Consider the following 22,803-nt stretch of genomic DNA (forward strand, 5'->3'; position numbering starts at 1 on the left):
AGTCCGGTGCCGCACCGGACAGACACTGTTCACCGTCCGGTGCGCCTCTGACCTCTGCTCTGACTTCTGTCGCGAACTATAGCGCTGTCAGGGGCACTGTGCAGTCGACCGTTGCGCCGAAAAGCTGTTGCTCCGCTGGTGCACCGGACAGTCCGGTGGCACACCGGACATTCCAGTGAATTATAGCGGAGCGCGACCACAGAAACCCGAAGGTGAAGAGTTCGGAGGTGTACGGTCCTGGTGCACCGGACAGTCCGGTGCGCCAACCAGGGCACACTTGGGTTTCTTTGCTCCTTTCTTTTTGAACCCTAACTTGATCTTTTTATTGGTTTGTGTTGAACCTTTATGCACCTGTAGAATATATAATCTAGAGCAAACTAGTTAGTCCAATTATTTGTGTTGGGCATTCAACCACCAAAATTATTTGTAGGAAAAGATTAAACCTTATTTCCCTTTCACCGGCTCGTCTTATTCAAAAAAATTATTATTATTTATTTTTATTTTAATTTAGTTTATCATACAATTTACTTTAACTATCAACCGATTTTTTTCTATGTTTTCACAAATATTTTAAATAAAACAAGCTGTTCAAACTTGGTGTCAAAAAAGTCAAACGAATTCCTTTCTGACACATAGGGAGTATGACATAACTATGGTATATTTTACACTAGTCCAATTCAACACATGTTAATATTCAGTTGTAGTGTAAGAGAATAGAAGATTACAGTTGCGTGCAAACCAAAGTTTTTTTTACCCAAAAACATCATGGTATTTGTAAAACCATGGTTTAAAATAGAAAGTTTTTAGATATTTTTCTAAACATATTTTTATCTAAAATACTATAATATGCTTAAATACCACAATATTGTCTTGGGATGAAAAAAATATTGTGGTACTAAACAGAACCTAAATTGTAAAAGTTGCGACACCGGATGGATTGAAGTTAAAGGGCTAGGATCGCATATGTGTATACGTACCTCCATGTGCACATAATAAGCTGCCTAATAAGTTTGCTTCTTCAATATTTTTAAGAATCATGATGAGTTGAGGACCGAAAAAAACTCACCTACAAACATAATTACTCCGTACTAACACACATTGTACACTTAGGGTGCGTTTGGTTGCGGATAGGGGTGGTAACGGGCCATTTAATTTAACATAGCAAATTTAAGGATCGGGTCAAGTTAGAGCCGGATCATAAAACAATACAATTTTGAACTAACAAAATTAAGAGCCTTGTTGGTTTGTGAAGGAAGTATTAGGGTCATGATTCATTATCATCCCTAGTTGCTGGACAGCCAGGACAAGGAAATCTCTGGCGTCCTCTCTGGTGTCTCCAATTTTGAGAGATAACTGTGGATAACACTAGGATAGTTTTGTTCCAACCCTTGACACTGAACCAAACAACCTTATTTAAGGGGTCGTACCAAGCCCGTCCTATCATTGCAATCAAACGCATCCTTAAAGTTAACTAAGGGCGTGTATAATCCAAAGTGAACGTCTAAACAATAAATACAGTCAAAATATAATATATATATATATAGAAATTGAGTAGAGACGAACTCTCGAACTCTTGACGAAGAATCTGTCTCTTCTAGAGACCGCTCAAAAAAACTCCTTATTTAATTAGATTAATAGATTGTACAGGCTCTAAAGCAGATCACTGTAATCGAAGTAGTATCTGTCGAAACCGTCAACGTCGAGTGAGCTGTCGCCTTCGCCCAACTCCCAGTCCAAGCACCCGTCCCACTCCGGCGAGGTCATCCTACCCATGAGCTCTGCTGTCACCGTCGTTGACTGCTCGGCGACGAACTCAGCCACGTCGCACGCGCCAGCCCGCAACTCCTCCTCCGGCGGTGAACTGCACAGATCAGCTGATGTGCGCGGCGGCGGCGTTTGCAATTCCACCGGGCCCGGGCCGTCGTCGTCGCAAGACGGCCAAGGCGAACCGTATTGCGGCAGCTGCAGGCCGTCGTCACAGGCAGCGGCGCTCAAGCCGAAGTCGATGACGAATGGCGCTGGCGCCTCGACGGCGTCGTCGCGGCAGCAGCAGGTGTGCTCGCCGAAGTAGGTGATGAGGTAGGCCGCGCAGGGGTCGGTGTCCGACCGCTGCACCTGCCTCCGGGCCTCGCAGCCGCGGTCGTCCTTGTAGGTGCAGCGGAAGTAGAGCCTGGATGGTTGGTCACGTTTGTGAATTGTGATCCAGCAGTAGAGAGTAGACTGATCGACGAACGACGATCCATGAATATAATGCGAGCCGTCTTGGTTGATTCGGATGTTGGTTCAGAGTTCAGACAGACAGACCTGGGGTAGTTGCTGCCGTGGATGTCCTTCTGGCCGTACTTCCTCCAGATGAAGCCGTCCTCCATTGTTTCTTTCTTCTCCGCTCGTGTCCCCCGCTCTCCACGGCTCATCCTGCAGATTCAGTAGTAGATGATTATACGTTGTATACTTAAGCTGGTAACTAGCTCAAAAGGAGCTATGCTGCATAGTAGTAATTACCTCATCCTCTTGGATCCCGTCGCAGCAGGAGAAGGAGGAGGAGGAGCCAGGCCGCCCTGCCGCTCTGCTGGCTGCTTGCGGCGCTTCCTGGCCGAACTGCTGCAGGCAGCCTCCTCCGTTGCCGCGCCTCTGAGCAAGGCCGCCAGAGCTCGGTCGCAGCAGCGGAGGACCTGCTCGGCCAGATCCCGGAGACCATCATGGGGCGTCGCCGCCGCAGGAAGCTGGCCGAGCATGGCCTTGAGAACGGCAGCCGACTCCCTCCCCTTGGCCACCAGCTCGGTTGCCGCACAAGCCGGCGGCATACTTGCCATCGCCATCGTCATCCTTCTCCCTACCCCTGACTTTCTGGCCGTGCTTATTGAGGATGCCCTTGCCTAGCCTGGCCGGCCGCCGGTCGATCACTTTTTGTCTTTGTGCCGGTTTCGGTTCGGGCGTGGTGTGCTGGGGAAAAGAGCTCCGGGAGCTAGATTTATATAGAGAGGCACACCAGAGTCCAGTCCACCACTGAGCTTTAGCTTGGAGCTAGAGCTTGCTTGCCATTGCCCAAGCGGAGGCAGACTGCTGGACTGCACTGGAATCTTACATATTTGAGCACGTGTCACATTCGCTATTCATGTGCTGTGCTGCACTGCACTACTGCTGCTGCTGTTTGTCGCCTGAGCTCATCATTGACGTCAATCCCACCGTCTATTTTCTTAAACTCTATATTCTATACAATTATACATCATATCTACAATATTAGAACAATAATAATATTTTTCACACTCCCTTATTCATTCATACTGAAGAACTCAGTCTTATTAGACCTTAACAGCAACGTTTGACATGATTAGGCAGGCCTGTGCAGCGCGGAGGGGGGCTGATCAGGCATCCAAACAAACTGCCACTTGCATCATTGTCAACTGATGGCGATCCGTGATCGACTGGCTAGAACCTTCGTTCATAGATGTAGGGTGACTTAAAAATTAGCTCTCAGACTTCAAAAAAAAAAATCGGTCTTGCGTGGAGCTAGCGAGCCGATCGGAACACTAATATACTACTACTATTATATATGCAGTCCATCTCGCAGGTGTGAACGATGGCTCCAGCTGGTGTGCACATGCGTTAGGTTTGATCGATTTGAACTGACCTTACGCGTGAGAATATAGAACAAGAGAGACTAAAACATGCAGGTTCCCAACATGAACCCGTATCATATGAACCTATCCTTATTAGTTCCTAGCCAGTTGTCCATGTTTTGCTACGATTTTTATATATCACATAAATAGGTATTAAGATATTTATTTAAATACAATTATTGTTTATTTCTAAACACTATGGTACGTGTGGTCTAGTGGTTAGAACCAAATTTCCAGACCTAGGGATGTGGGTTTGAGTGCTTGCATTTTTTTTGCGTGGTGTGGTAGTTGCGTCGGTGAGTCGAGTGCTGAGCAGGCGCAGTAGCTGGTTGTGTGGGCGCTGGGATCCACATGATAGTACCTGAGAGAGGGGCGGGAGAACCAGTCAGAGAGCGTGGGGCGAGAGACGGAAGAACTAAACGGGGCGCGTGGGCCGAGCCCAGAGTGTCAGCGTGGAGGGTGAAGCTATGGTAGCACCAAGTGCTCATATTATGTTATTAATAGAGCAGTATATATAAATAGGTATTGAGATATTTATTCAAATTTAATTATTGTTTATTTATAAACACTAAGGTATGTGTGGTCTGATGGTTACCTTAAATGTTTGGAGCAAGTGGGTGTGGGTTTGAGTGCTCGCTTTGCACTATTTTTTGCACGGTGTGATAGCACGGAGGGTGAAGCTGTGGTATCACCGGTGCCCATATTGGGTGTGGATTCGAGTGCTCGTTTTGCACTATTTTTGCATGGTGTGGTAGCACAGAGGCTGAAACCGTGGTATCACTAGGTGCCCATATTGGGTTTTTAATAGATTAGGATACATATAGATATAGATTTGAATGTATCTCTACCAGTTTTAGTTTCCTAGTTACTTCGTAAAATTTGATTAGCATGTGAATCAAACAGGGTAATGGGCTCTAAATTTTACGCTATAAAATTTGATTAGCATGTGAATCAAACAGGGTAATGGGCTCTAAATTTTACGCTATAAAAAGTTAAGGATCAGATAACATCAAGATTCGGCTCTACTTCTATCCATTGTTAACTAAAATTAATTAAAGGCTTAAATAAACTATAAAGAAACATTCAGATCGTGATCCATTACCATCCTTCTTTCCGTTTCCGTTCAAAATCGGAAGAGTGAATAATTTTATGGCATATGCACCCCCTAGTTTTTCAGCCTTTTATGTTTCCTCCAGGTCAGATAAAACGTTGTCAAACTAGCAGCAGAGCCAGACAACGGAGTAGTTGTCCAGCCGCCACAGCCCACAGAGCGATGGCAACCGGCGGCCATAATAAACCCAGATTACTCGCAAGCGCTCTAGTGCTCTACAATTACACAAGCCCGAAACCTATAAGAACACGTATGGCAAAATGATTCACATGGGCATGAAAGAGCCAGGGGCAACGAAATCAACGTCTTCGATGAACATTAACCAAAGAGCACCGACCCGAAGGACGGCAAGCACAGGTGCATATAGGCGAAGCATGTCCAACCACCTCACTATGGTGAATGGCAACGATGGTAGGCCGACGATATACATACACTACAATACAATACGATGATCCTAGATGGATCAGGGATACACACGACGACCAACAACAAATCCAAGGGAACAATGGCGCCCAGGAACGACTTTCTTGAGACGCCAGTCGGGTGGACGAGCAGGAAAGCGTTCGTCAGCCCATCGCGTACTTCTGCGTCCAGCTGCGGGCCGTCGACTCGTACTTCGGCCGGTCCGTCTTGTACATGTGGGCAATCTCCGGGACAAGAGGGTCGTCCGGGTTGGGGTCGGTCAGCAGGGAGCAGATGGAGAGCAGGACCTGGAACATCCAACAAAGCAACACACACATGTCATTTCCAACATAACATAATTGTGCGACTGAAAGAAAATTGCAATTGATTTCAGCTGGAACGGCTCCCAAAAAGATTAGTTTTGTTGTGTTTCATCGTATTGCCAATGCAAAACAGAAAGCTCCTAAATGGAACAAATACAAGGAGCCCTCCAGGGTCTGAAGTTGCTATGATCCTATTAAACATGGCATACTAGTATACTACATATGGCTGATAAAAGTACAGTAGTCTCCAGTTAAAATTTGACCAACATAAATCATGTAATAAAAGGATTCACGAACAATGTAATATGTTAAGAGTAATAAATGCTCCCTCCAACTAGAAATATAAGAGAGTGGAGTTTGACTAAGTTTATATAGAAGAGTATATCATCTACCACATCAATGAGGTAAATTAAGAAAATGTGCCATAATGCATCTAACAATGGTCATTTGATATCTAAATATCGTTATTTTCTATAAACTCAGGATATATTTTGACATAGGACGAACTCATATCCCTTATATTTCAGAACAGAGGGAGTAGCAAACAGTATATTCTGAAATTATTAATTCATAGAAGCATACATTGAATTGAGAACGACCCCTACAATCCACACTTCCACAGAGATGTGGTGAAGTATATCATATATAAGAAATGTCAGAATATTTATCAAAATAAAAAGGCTATACAACATCTGTTTTTTTCAATTAAATTAGCTACAGAGGCAGTACATCAACAGTTGATACATAAATAGAAACCCCAAAGAATAAGATGGACAGAAGACATCACAGAAACATCAAGGATTAGAAAGTGAACGTTCCAATTATCAAGGTGTAGATAACAAGTTTGGATTAAGAAAACAAATTTATGCTAAGCTGATCAATGGAAAGTAAGTGATAACTGATAACCATCAGTATAAAAATCTTGTGCCATCATTACTCATCTTATAAACATAAACAAATATGAAAAGAGATCACATGTAGAAAAAAACCAGTGTTCAGGATGACCTTAGAAATTGTCAAAGCAGGGCTCCACTGCTCTTTGAGAATGTCAAGGCATATACTTCCATTGCTGTTGATATTAGGATGGAAGACCTTTGTCTTGAAAGAAACCTAAATTAAACAGGACAACAAAAATTAAATAAAGTGGTAAGGTTCAAACAAGATCATCTAAGTAAAGCAACCTTCAGCCACTGATGGAATATGACAAAGCAGATAGTTAATATGCCATGTAGATGGTATGTCAGGCACACATATAGTACACGATATTCAATAGTACCGTATTTTCTTGAATACGACATGAGAAGTTTTGATTTGAGATAAGCTGGGTGGAGCTTAAGACGACAACCTCAAGAGTAACAAATCACTAACACATTTCCAAACTACAACTCTGAAAGGGTATAACAGAGATACTTCATCCAGAAATTGGTGTATTACCAGGAAAAAAACTAAGGGCTAGTTTGACAACAACATTTTCCTAAGGGATTTCCATTTTCCCAAGGGAAATTACTTCATTTTCCTTTGGGAAAATGGGAATCCCTTAGGAAAATGGAGTTGCCAAACTAGCCCTAAAGATGTTTTTCATGCCAGCTAACAAAAAACTACAATCATTCCTTAGTTGACCATAGATAAAAGTACTAACAGAAAGGTGTAGCTATCACATAGCAGAATAGATAATGCTGAATGATATATCTCCCCCAGCATGATGGTACTAGCAAGAGAAGTTTGTTCATATAAATTTTTACCCAAAAGAAACATATACTTATCAAAGGTAGACACATTCGGGCTATGCAAGACTATAAAGCTTGGAATGGTGCATAATACACAATAACTGAAATGAATAATAAAAGATAGAATTTGTAAACAAAATAAACCCCTCTTAAGCTCTAACCTTTGGAGGTTTGAAGGGGTAATCTGGCGGGAAATGAATGTTCACTAAAAAAACACCACCAGCATAGGGACTGTCAGGTGGTCCCATAATTGTTGCTTGCCAATGAAACATGTCCTCACCAGCAGGACCTGAACATTGTACAGATGAAATTTGCAGTTCATGAGTGAAAGAAAGGCAATGGGAGGAGGACAAAAATATGAGCATGTGAAGACTATATATTACAGTCAAGATGACATGAACTACGACCAGTGGGGTATGCAAGTCTGGAGGCATTGGACATCCACAGTTCCAGTAATAACTCATCGTCGTACCTGCACTGCATGATGTGGGGGGGTCCTTCTGCAGGTCCTTCAGCTCCTTGAGGATGCGCTTAGACGCCATGACAAACTCCTGTATTTTCATATACATTCAAAGATGGGTTAGACAATGAAACACATAGTAAAAAAGACTGTAGTCAGCCATATCTATTTGTATATTTGGAAGAAAGGGTGTAAACGAGGAACAACAGATTTGAAAGTTTGTTGTGTGCAGAGAACTCAGCAAACTGGCCTCACAAGAAACAAGAAGCAAATGTCAAGCCCATTAATTAAATCAGATGAAACAAGGTGTTACATGACAGTCCTGGTATCATACATTTTAACATATATGGCTGATTCAAACTGCAGTTTTCAGTTTATGATGTCAATCAACTACTCTAGACAGACAACTTTTCAGTTTTCACATTAGTTCAATATACTTGGATGGTTGTGCAGCTAGTGCCTAAGCTTGAACAATGGGTTTCGTGCTCTCATGCTTGCTAAGATTTGCATGCTTGATCATTTTGGCATAATATCACTTGGCAGCCAAGTCCAACATGAAGGCCAATCAACATTAGGCACCATCCAATGATTAAGTCAGGTTCGGCTCAATTATCACTCTTAATGCACTTAGATCTCAACCAAATATCATATTCAATCACAAACTCGTGATGATTTAACATTACATTTGATACTTTAGCTAAGTGATATGATGATCTAGCATGCAAATCTAGCAACTTTAGGTAGCAGATAACCTAATTTTCTGTTAAAAAAAAGACATAATGCCTCACAGGTCACAGTTGGTTTTACGTAAATCTCCACCCCGTATGCAGACAGATGATGAAGTGCCCCAACACCCATGCAGATAGCCAAATACTCTTAACCGATCATGTTTCAGAAATATGCACGACCTAAGCACCAACAGCTAACAACAGAACAAGCTAAGCCTGCCCATGATGAGTCGCTTCACAACCGGTGCCGTTGTGAAATGGGTACGTCAGCTCGGGGTCATCTCAGAGATCAGCCCGAACCATCGAGCGAATTCGTCACAGTCTGCACGAGCGTGAACGATTCTTTACAGTCCCCTACACGGTAAGCAATGTTTACAGCAACTTCACCTATCTATTCAACGACAAATATCCCACGGAAACAGCACAAGGATCGCCTAGCGCCGAAGCAGCCACGCACCAAATCCGACCCCAACAGCCGACAAGCTCCACCGTGAAATCGCAAGCTACAAGCCGCGACACCGCCGCCGCGCGCCTTCAAGGCGAACTAAACCACCAGATCTACCCGAGACAGCCGCACGCACCAACCGAAGCGAAGAGGGGGGGACACACACGCTAAAATACTCGACGGAAAACACACGAGGCGATGGGGACGGATCCGGATCGGTAGGGGCTGGGGTTCACCCGCGCCGATCTGGCCGGAGCGGAGGCCGGGAAAAATTCACCCAGAAAATCACGCGGACACGGCTTCTTTCTTCTCACCTTTTTGCAGGCAGGCAGGCAGGCAGGCAGCAGACGAGAGGTTGGGGAACGGGGACGCCGAGAGGAGAGAGACGTCTTCTCTCTCTTCTTCCGCCCCGGGTCCCTCGCTCGCTTGTGGTGCGAGACGGGTTTCAACTTTCAAAGCGGGTCCGAGTCGGCTTTTATCCATTTTCTCTGCGGCAAGAGGAGTGGAACGTTCGTCCTACGTTGCCGGCCGGGTCCGAGTGTCTGGTTTGCATTGCTCGACTTCCCGCAGTTGACTTGGGCTTAGGGATGAAAACGGACGGAAAAAATCCCGTCCCGACCCGCCCCATTTTCCACATTTAACCCGCCCGTTTTCGGATTTCCGGAAAAGTACGGGTTCGGGACGGGTTACGGGTTGGCCGTCGACGGGAGCGGGACGGAAACGGGAAATGCTATTTTCCGTTCGGATTGTCGGGATCCCGTATTCGGTCGGGATATTTCCATATTTATTCCGGATTTAACCCGAAGCGGAGTCACAAGTAAAGGCCTAAATCTACCAAGCCCAACCCAACATCCCAACAGCCCAACAGGATACAGCCTACAGGCTTGGGCTCCACGCGACGCGACCACGCTACTCCTGCACGGCTGCACTCGGTCAGACGATGCAAATTGCTAAAGTCCATGCGACCATGCTAATTGCTAATTGCTAAAGTGAAACCCTAAGTATTTTTTTTCTTCCAGCCATCCGTCCGTCCGCCGACAACACGAGACGTCGCGACACTCACCCGTCCGGCCGTCCGCCGACCGCCGTCCAGGCCATCCTGCTGTTCGCCGACCGCCGTCCAGGTTGTCCTGCTGTTCGCCGACCGCCGTCGAGGCCGTCCTGCTATCGCCAACACTGCTGTCCAGGCGTCCAGGCGTCGTTCTCCAGCCGTCGAAGCCGTCCCGTCGGTCCAGCCGTCCAGGCGTCGAAGACACGGCCGTCGAAGTCGTCGGTCCAGCCGTCCAGGCGTCGTTCTCCAGCCTCCAGGCTCCATCTGCCGTCTGCCGAGCCGAGTGCCGAAGACACGGCCAGTACCGCAGCCGCAGTACGTACGTGTATGTCTCTCTCGCCAAGCTCCAAATCCAATTCAGGCATCCAGCGCATTTGGTTAACTGATTGTTTGGTTAATTGTTCAATTGTTCATAGAGTGGCGTATTGGCATTTGATTGTTTGCAGTAGTTGAGACTCGATATGTCTCACTCTGGAACAGGACCCGGAGGAGGAGGAGCACGCCATTCAGACTCAATGCCTGCGGAGTCAGAGACTGGGAACAACAACCTAGGTTTGGAAAGCATATTGCCACTGCCTCCACAGCCGCAGCGACCACCACTACCTCCTTCTGTGAGAGGCAGCAGCAGCAGCTCTGTTTCAGCAGGTATGTGTTTTTTTATTGCAGAGTTGCAGTGTATTGTTGATTTCAGAGTATGAACTTGAACATGTCTAATAGTGTATTGTCAATTCTTTGAAAGGAAACAAGAGAAAAACAAGTGGAAGCTCTATGGGTGCACCAATTGTTCAGTCGTCATCTTCAGCACAAGCAGCTGAAAATAAAGATGCAAATAAATTGGTTGTCGCAGACACAAGTAATACTGGTACTAGAGCTGTAGCTTCTGTTGATATAGCGGGCCTTGATGATGATGAGGAGGACATACCAGAGGATATGACTGGAACAGGAAAGAGACAAAAGAGGCGCACATCTATTGTATGGAAGTATTTTACCAAAGAAACTGTGGAAGTGGAGGTGAATGGCAAGAAGTTTGAGCAGCTTTGGGCCTACTGTAACTTTCCAAAATGTAAGCAGAGATATAGAGCTGAGTCTAATCATGGAACAAATGCATTCCGCAACCATCTGAGGTCACATCATAGTATTGTCAAAGGACAGCTAGAACTAAAGGCAGAAAAGGATAATGGAAAAGATGTCACCACTATTCAGCCTTTTAGGTATGATCCGGATGCTAGTCTTAGAAAATTCTATTTAGCAGTAATCATGCATGAGTACCCATTCAACATTGTTGAGCATGATTATTTTGTTGATTTCATCAAGTCGTTGAGGCCTAATTTTGCCTTCAAGTCTAGAGTGACTGCTAGGAAAGATATACTTGACATATACTTTGAAGAAAAAGAAAAATTGTATGCCCAATTGAAAAATGTAACATGTCGCTTTAGTGCAACAATGGATATTTGGACATCATGCCAGAACAAATCATACATGTGTGTGACATTGCACTGGATAGATGATTCTTGGCATATTCAGAAGAGAATTGTGGGGTTTTTTCATGTAGAAGGAAGGCATACTGGTATTAAGTTGGCACAGTGCTTTACTGAAGTGATGGTAAAATGGTTTGCTGAGAAGAAATTGTTTTCATTGACCTTGGATAATGCATCAAATAATTTAGTGGCAGTCAAAGACATTATTCAAGATCTTAGAGTGAATGCTTCTTCTTGTTTGATTTGTGATGGAATATTCTTTCATATTAGATGTGCATGCCACATACTCAACTTGGTTGCTAGAGATGGGCTTGCTGTTATTTCAAAAGCACTGGAAAAGATAAAAGATTTGGTACTAACTGTGAAGGGCTCTCCCTTGCAATGGGAGGAACTTATGAAGCGTGCTACTGAGTGTGGATTGGATACATCAAAGGGAATTCAACTAGATGTTTCCACAAGGTGGAATTCAACTTACATGATGCTAAGGGATGCATTGCACTATGTGTGTTTGATGTCCGAGATAGTGATTCCCAATTCATGAATGAAGATGGCGAGCTGTGAAGAAATCTTGCAAATGTGTGTTTGATGTCATGGACTCATGAAGACATTGAAGAACTTATATTGTGTCCATATGTGTGTGTCCGTGTGTGACTGAGACTATTATTTTGTTAACTATTATTGTGTCTGGACTGAATTTATGTAAGTTTACTTGTTGGATTTGGATTTGTGCTATGTGCTCATGTACTATTGTGGACTTATTTTCTTGTTGTTCAATGGCTATGTCGGTGGACTTATTTTCCTGTTGTTCAATTGCTATGTGGTTAACTTGTCATGTAATCATGTGGTCATGTGGACTTTTTTCCGGTTAATTTTTCCGTTGAGGCAATTTCCGTTCGTTTTCGGTTAATTTTCGGTCGTTTTGGTTCGTTTCCGTAAACCCGTATAACCCGGACCCGTTTCCGCCCGTGGTTGTTCCGCTCCCGCTCCCATTTCCGACGAAGAATTACGGGAGCGGAAACGGGAGAAGGGTTTTTCCGTCCGTTTCCGTCCGTTTTCATCGCTACTTGGGCTGGGTCTGGGTCTCCAAGACTCCAACCATGAATGGGCTCGGCTGACTGGTCAGTGCTTACTGCTTAGTACCTTCAATCGATACTGATCGATATATTAAAAGGTTCGATTGATATCGATCTAAATTGGTCGGTATGTATCAACTTTAGTAACTTGACATATTTGATTAGTCTTAAAGTTGAGCAAAAAACTTTATAAACAATTTTAGAATTCGGACCATATAATTTTTACATTAAGAATTATGTGATTTTTTTACATTTTATGAATTATAAAATTTTATTTATGTTTCATAAGTTATGTATTTTTTATGGTTAATAAATTATATAAATCTAATTTTCTTAATTATATATATTTGTTTATTTATTTTAACAAAATGCCATGTTTTATGTCAGCTAAAAGTCTATAAAATGATGTGTGGATGAGGTGGTTGTAGACCGCCGATAAAAACTATGCACTAGAGCTTTATGGTAGATAAGCGTTGAGAATCGATAGTACGAACACTAGCTAATGTGATAGTAAAAAATATGGTTGCATATCGAGTCAACTCGGCTCGGCTCGGCTCGTTTGAGCTTATCTTGTTAACCTAACGAGCCATAGAGTTGCCTTGGCTCTTTTACAAGTTCGAACTGGCTCGTTTAAGTTGTGACCAGAACAGAAAAAATAATATGTATATCATAATCAACTTCTAGTTAATTTTTTAACAATAGAAAATAGTAATTATACTCATAGTTTCACATACCACATCAATGTAACATCAAATTAACACAACTCATCGCTCATCAATTCATTATCCACGCACATGTTCAATAGTTTAATCCACACTTATGTTCGCATAGACCAATTTGACATATAGACATAGTTCATCCATCACTAGTTTAACTTATAGTCATAGACACCACACACATATATAACATGTTAATCAATTGTTACATAAATTATATGTATATAGTTTTGTTTTGCTGAAATGTGATAGCTCGTTTAGCTCACGAGGTGGCTCGTTAACAAATCAGCTAGAATGCTAGCTCAGCTTAGCTAGTGAAAAAAAAATCAAACGAGCCGATCCAAGTCGAGCTAACCACGAGTCGATGAATCACGAGCATTGCATTCGGTCCCGGTCCTAGTAAATACAGACCCACAAGGTGTAAACTAAGACAGTAAAGTGCCACAAGCATACGTGAACATGCAACCACAGTCCCGTAACCCAATCCAAGGCTCGTCTTTTTTTTCTACATGCCAACCCAACTTAGGACACCATGCTATACCTAAGTCGCTCCCTCAGCATGAATGCATGATGGAAAGCATGGCACAGTCGAGCCAAAAACAACAAACACGGTCCGGAACCGCTAAGCCAGAGGAAAGGGAGTGAACATACCTCTAGTTGCTCTCGCCCGCTGCCCCAGCAAGGCCACAAGCCCTATGATCCTTTCCCATTCTAAGAGAACTTTGTTTTTTTAAAAACATAGTTTATAATACCATAAGTTATTGAACGTCATGACATAACCATGATATATTTCGCATCAATCCAATTCAACACATATTTAGTCACAATATCGGTAAAACTATGATTTAAAATATAGAGTTTTTAGATGTGCTCTCAAACGTATTTTAGTCTAAAATATTATGATATGTTCAAATATCACAATATTATCTTGGAATTAAAAAAATACTGTTTTCTTGCAACCCTAAGCCTTGATCCCTAATTTCCTATTCGCCTCTCTTGCCACGGTGTCTCTGGCGTCTCGCATCGCCACCTGCCACTGTGTTACCTCTCCCATTGTCGTCATCTCTAGCGACCTCTCTGCCATTGGATCATACATGTTTTCTCTCCTTATCCTCAGTGTCTATCACGACTACTCTAGGGTCTGTAGCAACATCAGCTGTGATAGCTTCAGAGAAATCTGTGTAAGGCTGGTGGCAACGCGGGCGGTAGCGCGGGCGAGAGAGAGCTGCTACCGCCCGCGCGTGGGCGAGAGGCGGGCGAGAGGCGGGCGAGAGGGAGGCGAGAGCGAGGCGAGGCACTAGCGGGGCGAGAGCGACGTGGCGCGATCTGACTGGTCCACGTGTCACGATCTGATTGGTCCACGTGTGCTAGCCGTTGCAACTAGCCGTTTTTGACCGTTTGGAGTCCAAAAAATTCGAAAAAAAATTGCAAAAAATCACTTAAAGCTAGCTAGATCAACTGCATTAGAGTGTCTAGAGAAGTTTTGTGAGGGTATCATTCATTGTTATGGGGAGGAGTTCTGTCGTCGACCAAATGTCGCGGATATTCAGCGTCTACTAGCAAAAGCAGAATAGCGTGGCTTTCCAGGCATGCTAGGAAGTATCGATTGTATGCATTGGCAATGGAGGAATTGTCCGGTCGCCCATGCCGGTCAATTCACAAGGGGGGATATCAAATATCCCACCATCATCTTAGAAGTTGTTGCATCGTATGATCGGTGGATCTGGCATGCTTTTTTTGGGGTGGCCGGGTCCAACAATGACATTAACGTACTGAATCAGTCGCCATTATTCAAAGATGTCCTTCAAGGTCAAACACCCATAGTGAACTTCATGGTTAATGGACATGAATACAATATGGGATACTATCTTGCCGACGGCATCTACCCTTCCTGGCCGGTGTTCATCAAGGGTATTCCGCTTCCACAAAGTGAGAAACATCAGTTATTCACAAATGCTCAAGCAGCATGGCGCAAAGATGTTGAGTGCGCTTTTGGAGTGTTGAAATCTCGGTTCAACATTATAGCAGTTCCTGGACGTTTTTACTCTCAACGTACTCTTGGTTTGATCATGCGTGCAGCTAGGATTCAAATGGACAACGAGATGACAGACACATCGATATATACACAACTACTAAATGATTTGGTTGAACATGTATGGGGACATAATAATCATTAGGTTTATGTAATTTTCTATTAATTATTATGTATTTTTAAATCGTCATGTAATTTTATTTTAATTATTACGCAATTTGTAATTTTTAATTCAATAAAAAATATTATGTTGTGTGTTTTCTGAGCGTTGAAATAAATCTGTGTGAATTACTTAATTCTGAAATAGAAAAGCTGATGTGGCTATAGCCTGAGGCTGTAGCCTACTGCAGCCTGTGCACTGGAGCAGCAGAGGCGAGAGTGGAGGCGAGAGCTAACGTGGCAGGGGCGAGAGGGAGGCTGTGCACTGGACTCAGCCTAAGTAGTACTAGAGAGCATGAGTGTTGAGATTGAGACTCAGTCAGCCGAAAAGTTTGGAACAGTGCCTTAGGCTAATCGCTTCAGTTAGTCTTGTCAAGTTCAGGTCAACAATTAGTCTGATTAATCATGCTTAGTCTACCTGATTATGATTAGTCATAAAACATGTAGAGTGAACCGATTCGCAGTTTAGACTGTTGCAGTTACAATCCATTGAGACAAAATATTGTAGAATTCGTAGTCATATTAAAGCCACGACGAACAAATTCGGCTGCTCTGCAGTTATTCGGACTGCTGCAGCAACAATCTATAGAGACAAAATATTGTATAAACCGCAGATGTATTAAAGCCACAGCGAACAAATTCGGCTGCTCTGCAGTTATTCGGACTGCTGCAGCTACAATCCATAGAGACAAAATACTTTATAAACCGCAGTCGTATTAAAGCCACATCGAACAAATTCGGCTGCTCTGCAGTTATTCGGACTGCTGCAGCTACAATCCATAGAGACAAAATACTGTATAAACCGCAGTCGTATTAAAGCCGCAACGAACAAATTCGGCTGCTATGCAGTTATTCGGACTGCTGCAGCTACAATCCACAGAGACAAAATACCGTATAAACCGCAGTCGGATTAAACCCGCACCAAACTTTCTTTCTTTCTGTACATCAATTCGTGGAAAGCTAATGCCCAGGGACAAATCAATAGATCTTCGGTTTCTGAAATGGGATCGGAGGGAGTGCAGAACCAACCAATCACGTATAATTTATAAGACATAAAACAGACCAAATCATACACATTTTGCAGCACAAAAGGAGCACAGAACGAAGAGCTAGCTAGTGGTGATCATACTGTACTTTACAAGCAGCGGCTGTCATAACGGGCTGAAGGGCTCCGGCAGCGGCTCGAACCGGTGGTCAAACAGCGGGCTTTGGTCGGGCTTGTCGTCGAATCCATGCAGCCAGCTTGTGTTCCGCAAGTCCTCGCTCAGCAGCATTGCTTCATAGCGCGAGCTACCATAGATGTCCAGCTCGATCAGGGTCTCCTTGGTCCTGATGCTCTCCCTGTCTGGCGAACCGGTTGAGCTGCCACCATTGCGTGAGAGAGCTCCGTTCGAGTCCCCAGAGACATAGAGGTGCCCGTTCAAGCTGTTTCCATTGTCAGTGCGGTGCTGGTCGCCTTTTGAGATGCCATGCCCTGGGTCTGATGTCCGAGCTGGACGGACCTTGGCAGCAGCCGAGCGGGTGCTCTGGGGAAACAGGGATGCGCCTCGAATGCCACCCAAGTTCTGCCGAATGTCCTGTCAAAAGTAGTGATAGCTTAGCTTCTTCCAACACTCTCATTTCTGATTCAGTGTTTTAGAATAACCTACCACTGCCTTATGCAGTGTTACAATTTTCAACAAAAAACGATCATCTCTAAAAAGGACTAACTTAACAAACTTTTAGAGACACGTCACTTGAGATAAAGCCACCACATATGGATGCAAATGTGATTTTCCGTCCAACGTGCATTTGAATATTTTAGTATAATACCACCAAAGAACATTTCGCTACTCATTTATATATATGTGTGTGTGTATTCTTATTTTGGTTTTATATAATAAGAGATGGCATTGGTGACACACAATAACACAGTCAATCTGTCTTTGGGAATAACTCACTTGTCACTTCAGTGCTTATTTGTCCACTTGGAAAATTGAGATGCATGGACTTGCAAAATGTTTCCTAAGCCATGGGCATGATAATTTGACTAAATGCAAAAGATTTGAATCTTGATAGGTCCAAAGTAGGTAAACAGTTTCAGAAGGTAACAAACTAAGTAATTCAATCGATAAAGAACGCAACACTGAAACTAAAATGCAGGATGGTAGCTGATATGAACACAAGGAACATACCATGTGCCTGATAGCCATGTCAAGTGACCTCTTTGATATCGACCTCCCAAATCCATTATCTGTGCCTGTGACAGGTCTTGAGGGTCTATTAGCTTGGCTGTCAACAGTGGACCTTTCAGCCTGTCGATTTTGGTGCCCATTTGTGGGAGTAGAGGTCTTTGATGATGCATCAGAAAATTTACTTCGACTAACAGCAGACACAGAGACCTTCTTCATAGGAGCTGAGGCGGCTGAAGGTTCAGTATTTGGGGTTGATCTTATGCCTAAAGCCATTCCAGGCCGTGATCTGCCAGCAGATAGTGGTCTTTCAGGTAATTTTGTCCTTAGATTTGGTGGAGCTTCATTTGGGAAATCAGGGATATTAAGTGGTCGCACTGGAGCTCGGGGTCGTGGATTCGGAGAACTTGGACGAGATGATGGAGCTGATGAAGGTGCTGAGTTCCGACCACTACTGGCTGCAGACTGGGACACAGATGTAAAGCTGTTGATGCTAGAACTCCGTCCAACAGAAGGAGAACGACCAATAGCTGGAGCCGATGAACGAATTGCAGGTTGGCGTGTAGGTGTAGATGATCGTGAGCTGGAATGGCTCATGGAAGGAATCGAACTTGAGGACAACGAGGTGGCACGGCTTATCCCAGGAACATTACCTGAGGAAGACCCTGATCTGCTTGTTGTACTCGAGGAGGCGCTCGGGCGGCTTATTGTATGAGCTGCACCTGAAGATGAATTGGGAACAATACGGGGTCGGGAATTTGGAGTCGATGGCCTCACATTATGTGTGGATGTGGTCTTGGCAGCAGACGAATCAGTTGAAGAGTTTGGTGCTGTTGGGCGAGTACTTGTAGGAGTAGATGGGCGGGTTTTTGCTGGTGTAGATAGACGAGTTTTAACAGGTGTAGAGGATCTTGCAGGCACTGTACGTGCAGCTGGAACTGATTGTTTTGGTGCGACAACTGTGCTGCTTCGCCTACTAGGGGTTGTAGGTCTTGAAGTCACTGAAGAAATGCTTGTGTTCGGAACTGATGTCCTGTTGTTGCCATTCATGAGAGCCGATTGGATAGATGGTCGGCTGTTACTTCTTGTTGGTCTAGTGGGAACCATCGAATGCCCATTCTCTGTTTGAGATACTGGAAGCTGCAAATGAAACCATTATTATAATTGGTAGAGTTTAGGTAGGTCATAAAGTTATACAACTATTGTTTGTATTGTTAGTAGATAAAGAGCGGTATTGATTTCTATTACAATCTTTCCAGGTTAAATAGTAAAGTCCAGCATTAAGTTTGCTAAATAAATACACTATTTCTATTTCTGTACAGCCTTATAGTGCATTCTTCTCACGACATATTTTGCTCCAACAGTTTGTATATGATCAAATACTAAGGTGAAGCCCCATTTACCGAGTAAAAATAAACCACTTCATTCCAAAAGAAATGAGTTGGCGAGTAAGATTGCAAAACATCGCAGGCCACAGTGTGCGGCTGAGAATTATATCTCATAAATTCACTGTTGTCAAGGCTATTCTCATTAATAGGTCAAAATGATTCACATGTGTGACCTCTACGGCTCTATCTCATATATAAAAAGCATGATTTCAAAAAAAATATTGCTCAGAAAAGTAACATTTGATCAGTTTGCAAAGGAAAACCTTCAAATATTAACACATTTAACTTTTAAGCACCAAAATGTAACATACCCTAGATGCTCTAGTAGTTGAGGACGATCTAGTTGCAGTGCGCTTCAGTAATATATTTGAGGATGGTGTTTCCTCAGCAAACTCCAGTGCAGGAACACGTGGGGTCCCAGGAGGAGTTAGAAGCCTGTACAACACGAACTAAATTAAGTTAGAGTAGGGAAAACGGGTGATATGTATAACTACAGAAAACAAGCAACCAATTAGTAAGCAAGAAACCAATTATCATGAAATACTGTGAGAAAAAAACACTGCAAATGGTATATTTGACCAGTGACAACTGGCCCTTCTTTTGCAGCATGCTCATGCATCAAATTGACCTTTATCAAATGCCTCAGACCTACCTCCCCAACAATAGGGTTCTCCTAAATATATTTCACTCTTTTCAGCCATACCCCATACTTCGTCCATGCAAGTAATAACTGTATACACATTTGTTGCGTGCCAATTACCAGTCTCCAAGTTGGTTTTCAAAGGGAAGAGAGAGCCCACACAGGACAATCAGCTCACTTCCTTATCGTTTGCTTCAGTATTTTCTTTGCACAGCGACACATTTCCTCCCAACAACCACCACTGCCTACAAAGTCATCTATAGCGAAAAAGATCACCTCACATCCACCACAACAATCAGTCAATCACCACCTAAAAACCCGACATGATCTTGGGCCTTGGCTGATACGGTGGCCTCCAAGATCAAGCCTCCTCAATCATTCAAGCAGCGATTCTTCGAACACCAAAGCAGTTCAATATAATCCCCCTCATGGACAGGCTTCAACTCATTCAAAGCAGTGATCCATACAAATACATCCCCAAAGCAGGGCAGTTCAAGTCACTCCAGGGAGAATACAGCTCTTGTACTGCATTAATCCCCTCTTCAGAAGACACAGTGAAGGGATCATAAACACGCACCCATTAAAAAAAACTAGAACAGCTAACAGGGAAAGAATTCCTCAAAAAAAAAGACAGGGAACAAGCAGGGCAGGCAGGTAAGCTGATACTCACCAATCGTAGTCGTTCTTCCCGATCTCCGAACCCAACAGGTCCTCCATCTCTCGAGCAAGCTATGTTGCCCCCAAACTATGAAAAGGAAAAACAAAAACTAAGTAAGGTATATAAGAAAAATATCCGGAATCCCAGCGAAACATTAGCGAAAAAAAAGTGCTGCGGCAACTACCTCCGCCGGTCGGCAGCGCGGATTCGGATCCGGATCAGGCAGGTTCCCGAAGCTTGTACCTATTCAATTCCTCCTTTCCCAGTTCCCGCAGCCAATGCCGCGGGCGGGGCGAGACGACGCTCCGCTCTTCCTCCTCCGCTACAGATGCGCCGCGCTAGAGATGCCGATGAGAGGGCTAGAAGGAAGCGGAGAGGCGGAGGGGGGCGACGCTGCTGCCGCTGGTAGCGGTAGTGGTGGAGGTCTGGAGGAGGGCTGCGTGGGAGAGCGTGAAGCTCTGCGCCGCTGCGCTGTGATGTGATCATGTGAAGCTTTTGTTTTGTTTAGCCGCAAAGGCCCGCGAGGCCGCGACCCTCCCGTGTCCTCCTACGAGGCGACGGTCCCACATGTCAAGGACAGTTTGGCACTTTGGCTGGGAGGACGGTGGCTCGGTGGCCTGGATATGAGGAGCCGACCAGGGTGCACTGATGATGCATCCTGATCCCCACATCAGCGTGGACGATCTGTGATCTGTCGATCTGCTAGCTAGGTTGATAGGTTAAGTAAATGACCGTCAGAGGGTGCACTGATGCGCCTCCAGAGTAATCAGTGGATGGTTTGCCGCTTGACAGCGTAGAGCGGCAGGGTGGCTATGGGTGACAGTGTACTTTAAATTTTACACTATAGAACTTGTTTGAGAGCGAGTGTAATTGAAAGAATTGAGGGGGCTAGAATCCCTACCTTTTCATTTCGAAAATGATCTTCTTAAAGAATTCTCGCAACCTACAGGTTAACTCATATAGTTGTGTTCCAAAAATACCCTATAAGGTATCTCGTTGTTAAACCTTCAAACACATTAAAACAAAAGGTAATCTTGCCTTACGTACTCGATGGTACTACATATTCACCGGAGTGGATAGCATAATGTATTTTCTCCTAGTTACACTTATAGTTTATTTTCTCAAATCCTAATTCATGGGATCTTGCATCACAAAGGTTTTGGTTGCCACCATGTGCAACTTATGGGGTCCCAAAACTATCTCCTTCGATACATTATCTATCTTCTATCACATTCCTTGATAGACCTTTCATGAATGGACCTACGAAATTTTTAGATGTATTCACATAATCAATAGCTATCACTTTGGAGTTTCACAATTTTCTGACAAACTTTAATCGACCTTTCACATGTCTTAAGGACTTCAGATTATCCTTTGAACTTGCGACTTTCTTGATAAATGTTTGATTATCGCAGTTTATAAGGATAGTTGGAATTATTTTTTTCCATTATTGATAATCCATCAAGAGCTCTCTGAGCCATTCAACCTCAACAATAGTTGTATCTAATGTCATGAGTTATGCTTCTATGGTTGACCTCATCAATATGGTCTATTCCCACGACCTTCATCAAACAACCGCTCCTCCATGAGTAAATACATATCCACTCATTTCATTTATCTCATCAACATTAGAGATACAGTCAGAATCACTTTGCCTTGCAAGTATCTTAGGGTAATATCATTATGGTATGACACCTGAGTATTGTAAGTACCCAAAAGAGAGGAAAAGATGAAGGATAGAGTGAGGAGATTAAGATGGAGCCATGATGATCTTGGGTACATCTTGGTTACCACCATATGGGTCATTTATAGATGTTTGGTACGCAAGGTGCATAATACTATATGTCCTCTTTATGCATAGTGGATTGATTAGCACCAAGGTGAAGAAGAAGAAGAATATTGTCGGCGTTTCGACCCCGGGGGGTCCCTGGACCGACGAGTAAATTTGTCGCTGCGCGTCTCAGCCCAGATGGGTTGGCGCGAGATGGAACACAAGGGGGGGAAACGCGGCTCGTGTTACCCCGCGCCAGGGGGGGTGAGCTTGCAGTAGGGGTTACAAGCGTTCGCGAGAGAGAGAGAGAGAGTGAGCCTGTTCGTCAGCCCGTTCTCCCGCGCGACCCTCCCGCATGGAGGCCCTAGACCTTCCTTTTATAGATGCAAGGAGAGGGTCCAGGTGTACAATGGGGGGTGTAGCTAGGCGCTAACGTGTCCGGCAGAGAGGTGCCGGAGCCCTGTGTACATGCCAACGTGGCTGTCGGAGAAGTGCTTGAGCCCTGCGTAGGCGATAACGTGGTCATCGGAGAAGTGCTTGAGCCCTGTAGAAGTACAGCTGTTGGTGCTGCTGGGATCTTGCTGACGTTTCCCTGCTTCTGTAGGGGGCTGAGAACCGCCGTCGTCATGGACGCACGCGGGGAGCCATCATTACTTGTTATCGGGGCGAGCCAGATGGGACACCGGTCTTGTTCCCCGTAGCCTGAGCTAGCTAGGGGTAGGGTAATGATGTATCCCCCATGGCGCGGTCGGTCCGAGCCCAAGGTCGGGCGAGGCGGAGACTTCTCCCGAGGCCGAGCCCTGAGGTCGGGCGAGGCGGAGACCACCTTCCGAGGCCGAGGTTGAGGCCG

General features: G+C 44.3%; 3 protein-coding genes across 7 annotated transcripts; all 3 read right to left on the reverse strand.

The window, feature by feature from the left end:
- Positions 1 to 1,513: 1,513 nt before the first annotated feature.
- Positions 1,514 to 3,104, reverse strand: LOC103635797 (probable WRKY transcription factor 38). The gene is made up of 3 exons (XM_008658176.4): positions 2,503 to 3,104; positions 2,305 to 2,415; positions 1,514 to 2,170 (listed from the first exon to the last, which is right to left on the reverse strand). Exons 1-3 carry the CDS (start codon positions 2,823 to 2,825, stop codon positions 1,651 to 1,653), a joined length of 954 nt encoding a protein of 317 aa, XP_008656398.1. The 5' UTR covers positions 2,826 to 3,104; the 3' UTR covers positions 1,514 to 1,650.
- Positions 3,105 to 5,020: 1,916 nt separating this feature from the next.
- Positions 5,021 to 9,364, reverse strand: LOC541665 (ubiquitin conjugating enzyme). Of its 4 annotated transcripts, none has more exons than XM_008657190.4 (5): positions 9,053 to 9,364; positions 7,656 to 7,734; positions 7,345 to 7,472; positions 6,462 to 6,566; positions 5,021 to 5,441 (listed from the first exon to the last, which is right to left on the reverse strand). In XM_008657190.4, exons 2-5 carry the CDS (start codon positions 7,723 to 7,725, stop codon positions 5,298 to 5,300), a joined length of 447 nt encoding a protein of 148 aa, XP_008655412.1. In that variant the 5' UTR covers positions 7,726 to 7,734; positions 9,053 to 9,364; the 3' UTR covers positions 5,021 to 5,297. The 4 variants fall into 4 exon arrangements, with proteins under 4 accessions (XP_008655412.1, NP_001104888.1, XP_008655411.1 ...); NM_001111418.1 differs by having other exon boundaries at positions 9,131 to 9,161; XM_008657189.4 differs by having other exon boundaries at positions 8,829 to 9,143.
- Positions 9,365 to 16,218: 6,854 nt separating this feature from the next.
- LOC100281719 (uncharacterized) lies at positions 16,219 to 20,742 on the reverse strand. 2 transcript variants are annotated; one of them, XM_035961445.1, is made up of 5 exons: positions 20,367 to 20,742; positions 20,195 to 20,269; positions 19,196 to 19,333; positions 17,500 to 18,636; positions 16,219 to 16,902 (listed from the first exon to the last, which is right to left on the reverse strand). In XM_035961445.1, exons 4-5 carry the CDS (start codon positions 18,601 to 18,603, stop codon positions 16,477 to 16,479), a joined length of 1,530 nt encoding a protein of 509 aa, XP_035817338.1. In that variant the 5' UTR covers positions 18,604 to 18,636; positions 19,196 to 19,333; positions 20,195 to 20,269; positions 20,367 to 20,742; the 3' UTR covers positions 16,219 to 16,476. The 2 variants fall into 2 exon arrangements, with proteins under 2 accessions (XP_035817338.1, NP_001148111.1); NM_001154639.2 differs by having other exon boundaries at positions 16,347 to 16,902; positions 19,196 to 19,319; positions 20,367 to 20,658.
- Positions 20,743 to 22,803: the final 2,061 nt, after the last annotated feature.

The sequence above is a fragment of the Zea mays genome, chromosome 8 (genome assembly GCF_902167145.1).
Source record: "Zea mays cultivar B73 chromosome 8, Zm-B73-REFERENCE-NAM-5.0, whole genome shotgun sequence".
In the NCBI taxonomy this organism is placed as follows: domain Eukaryota; kingdom Viridiplantae; phylum Streptophyta; class Magnoliopsida; order Poales; family Poaceae; genus Zea; species Zea mays.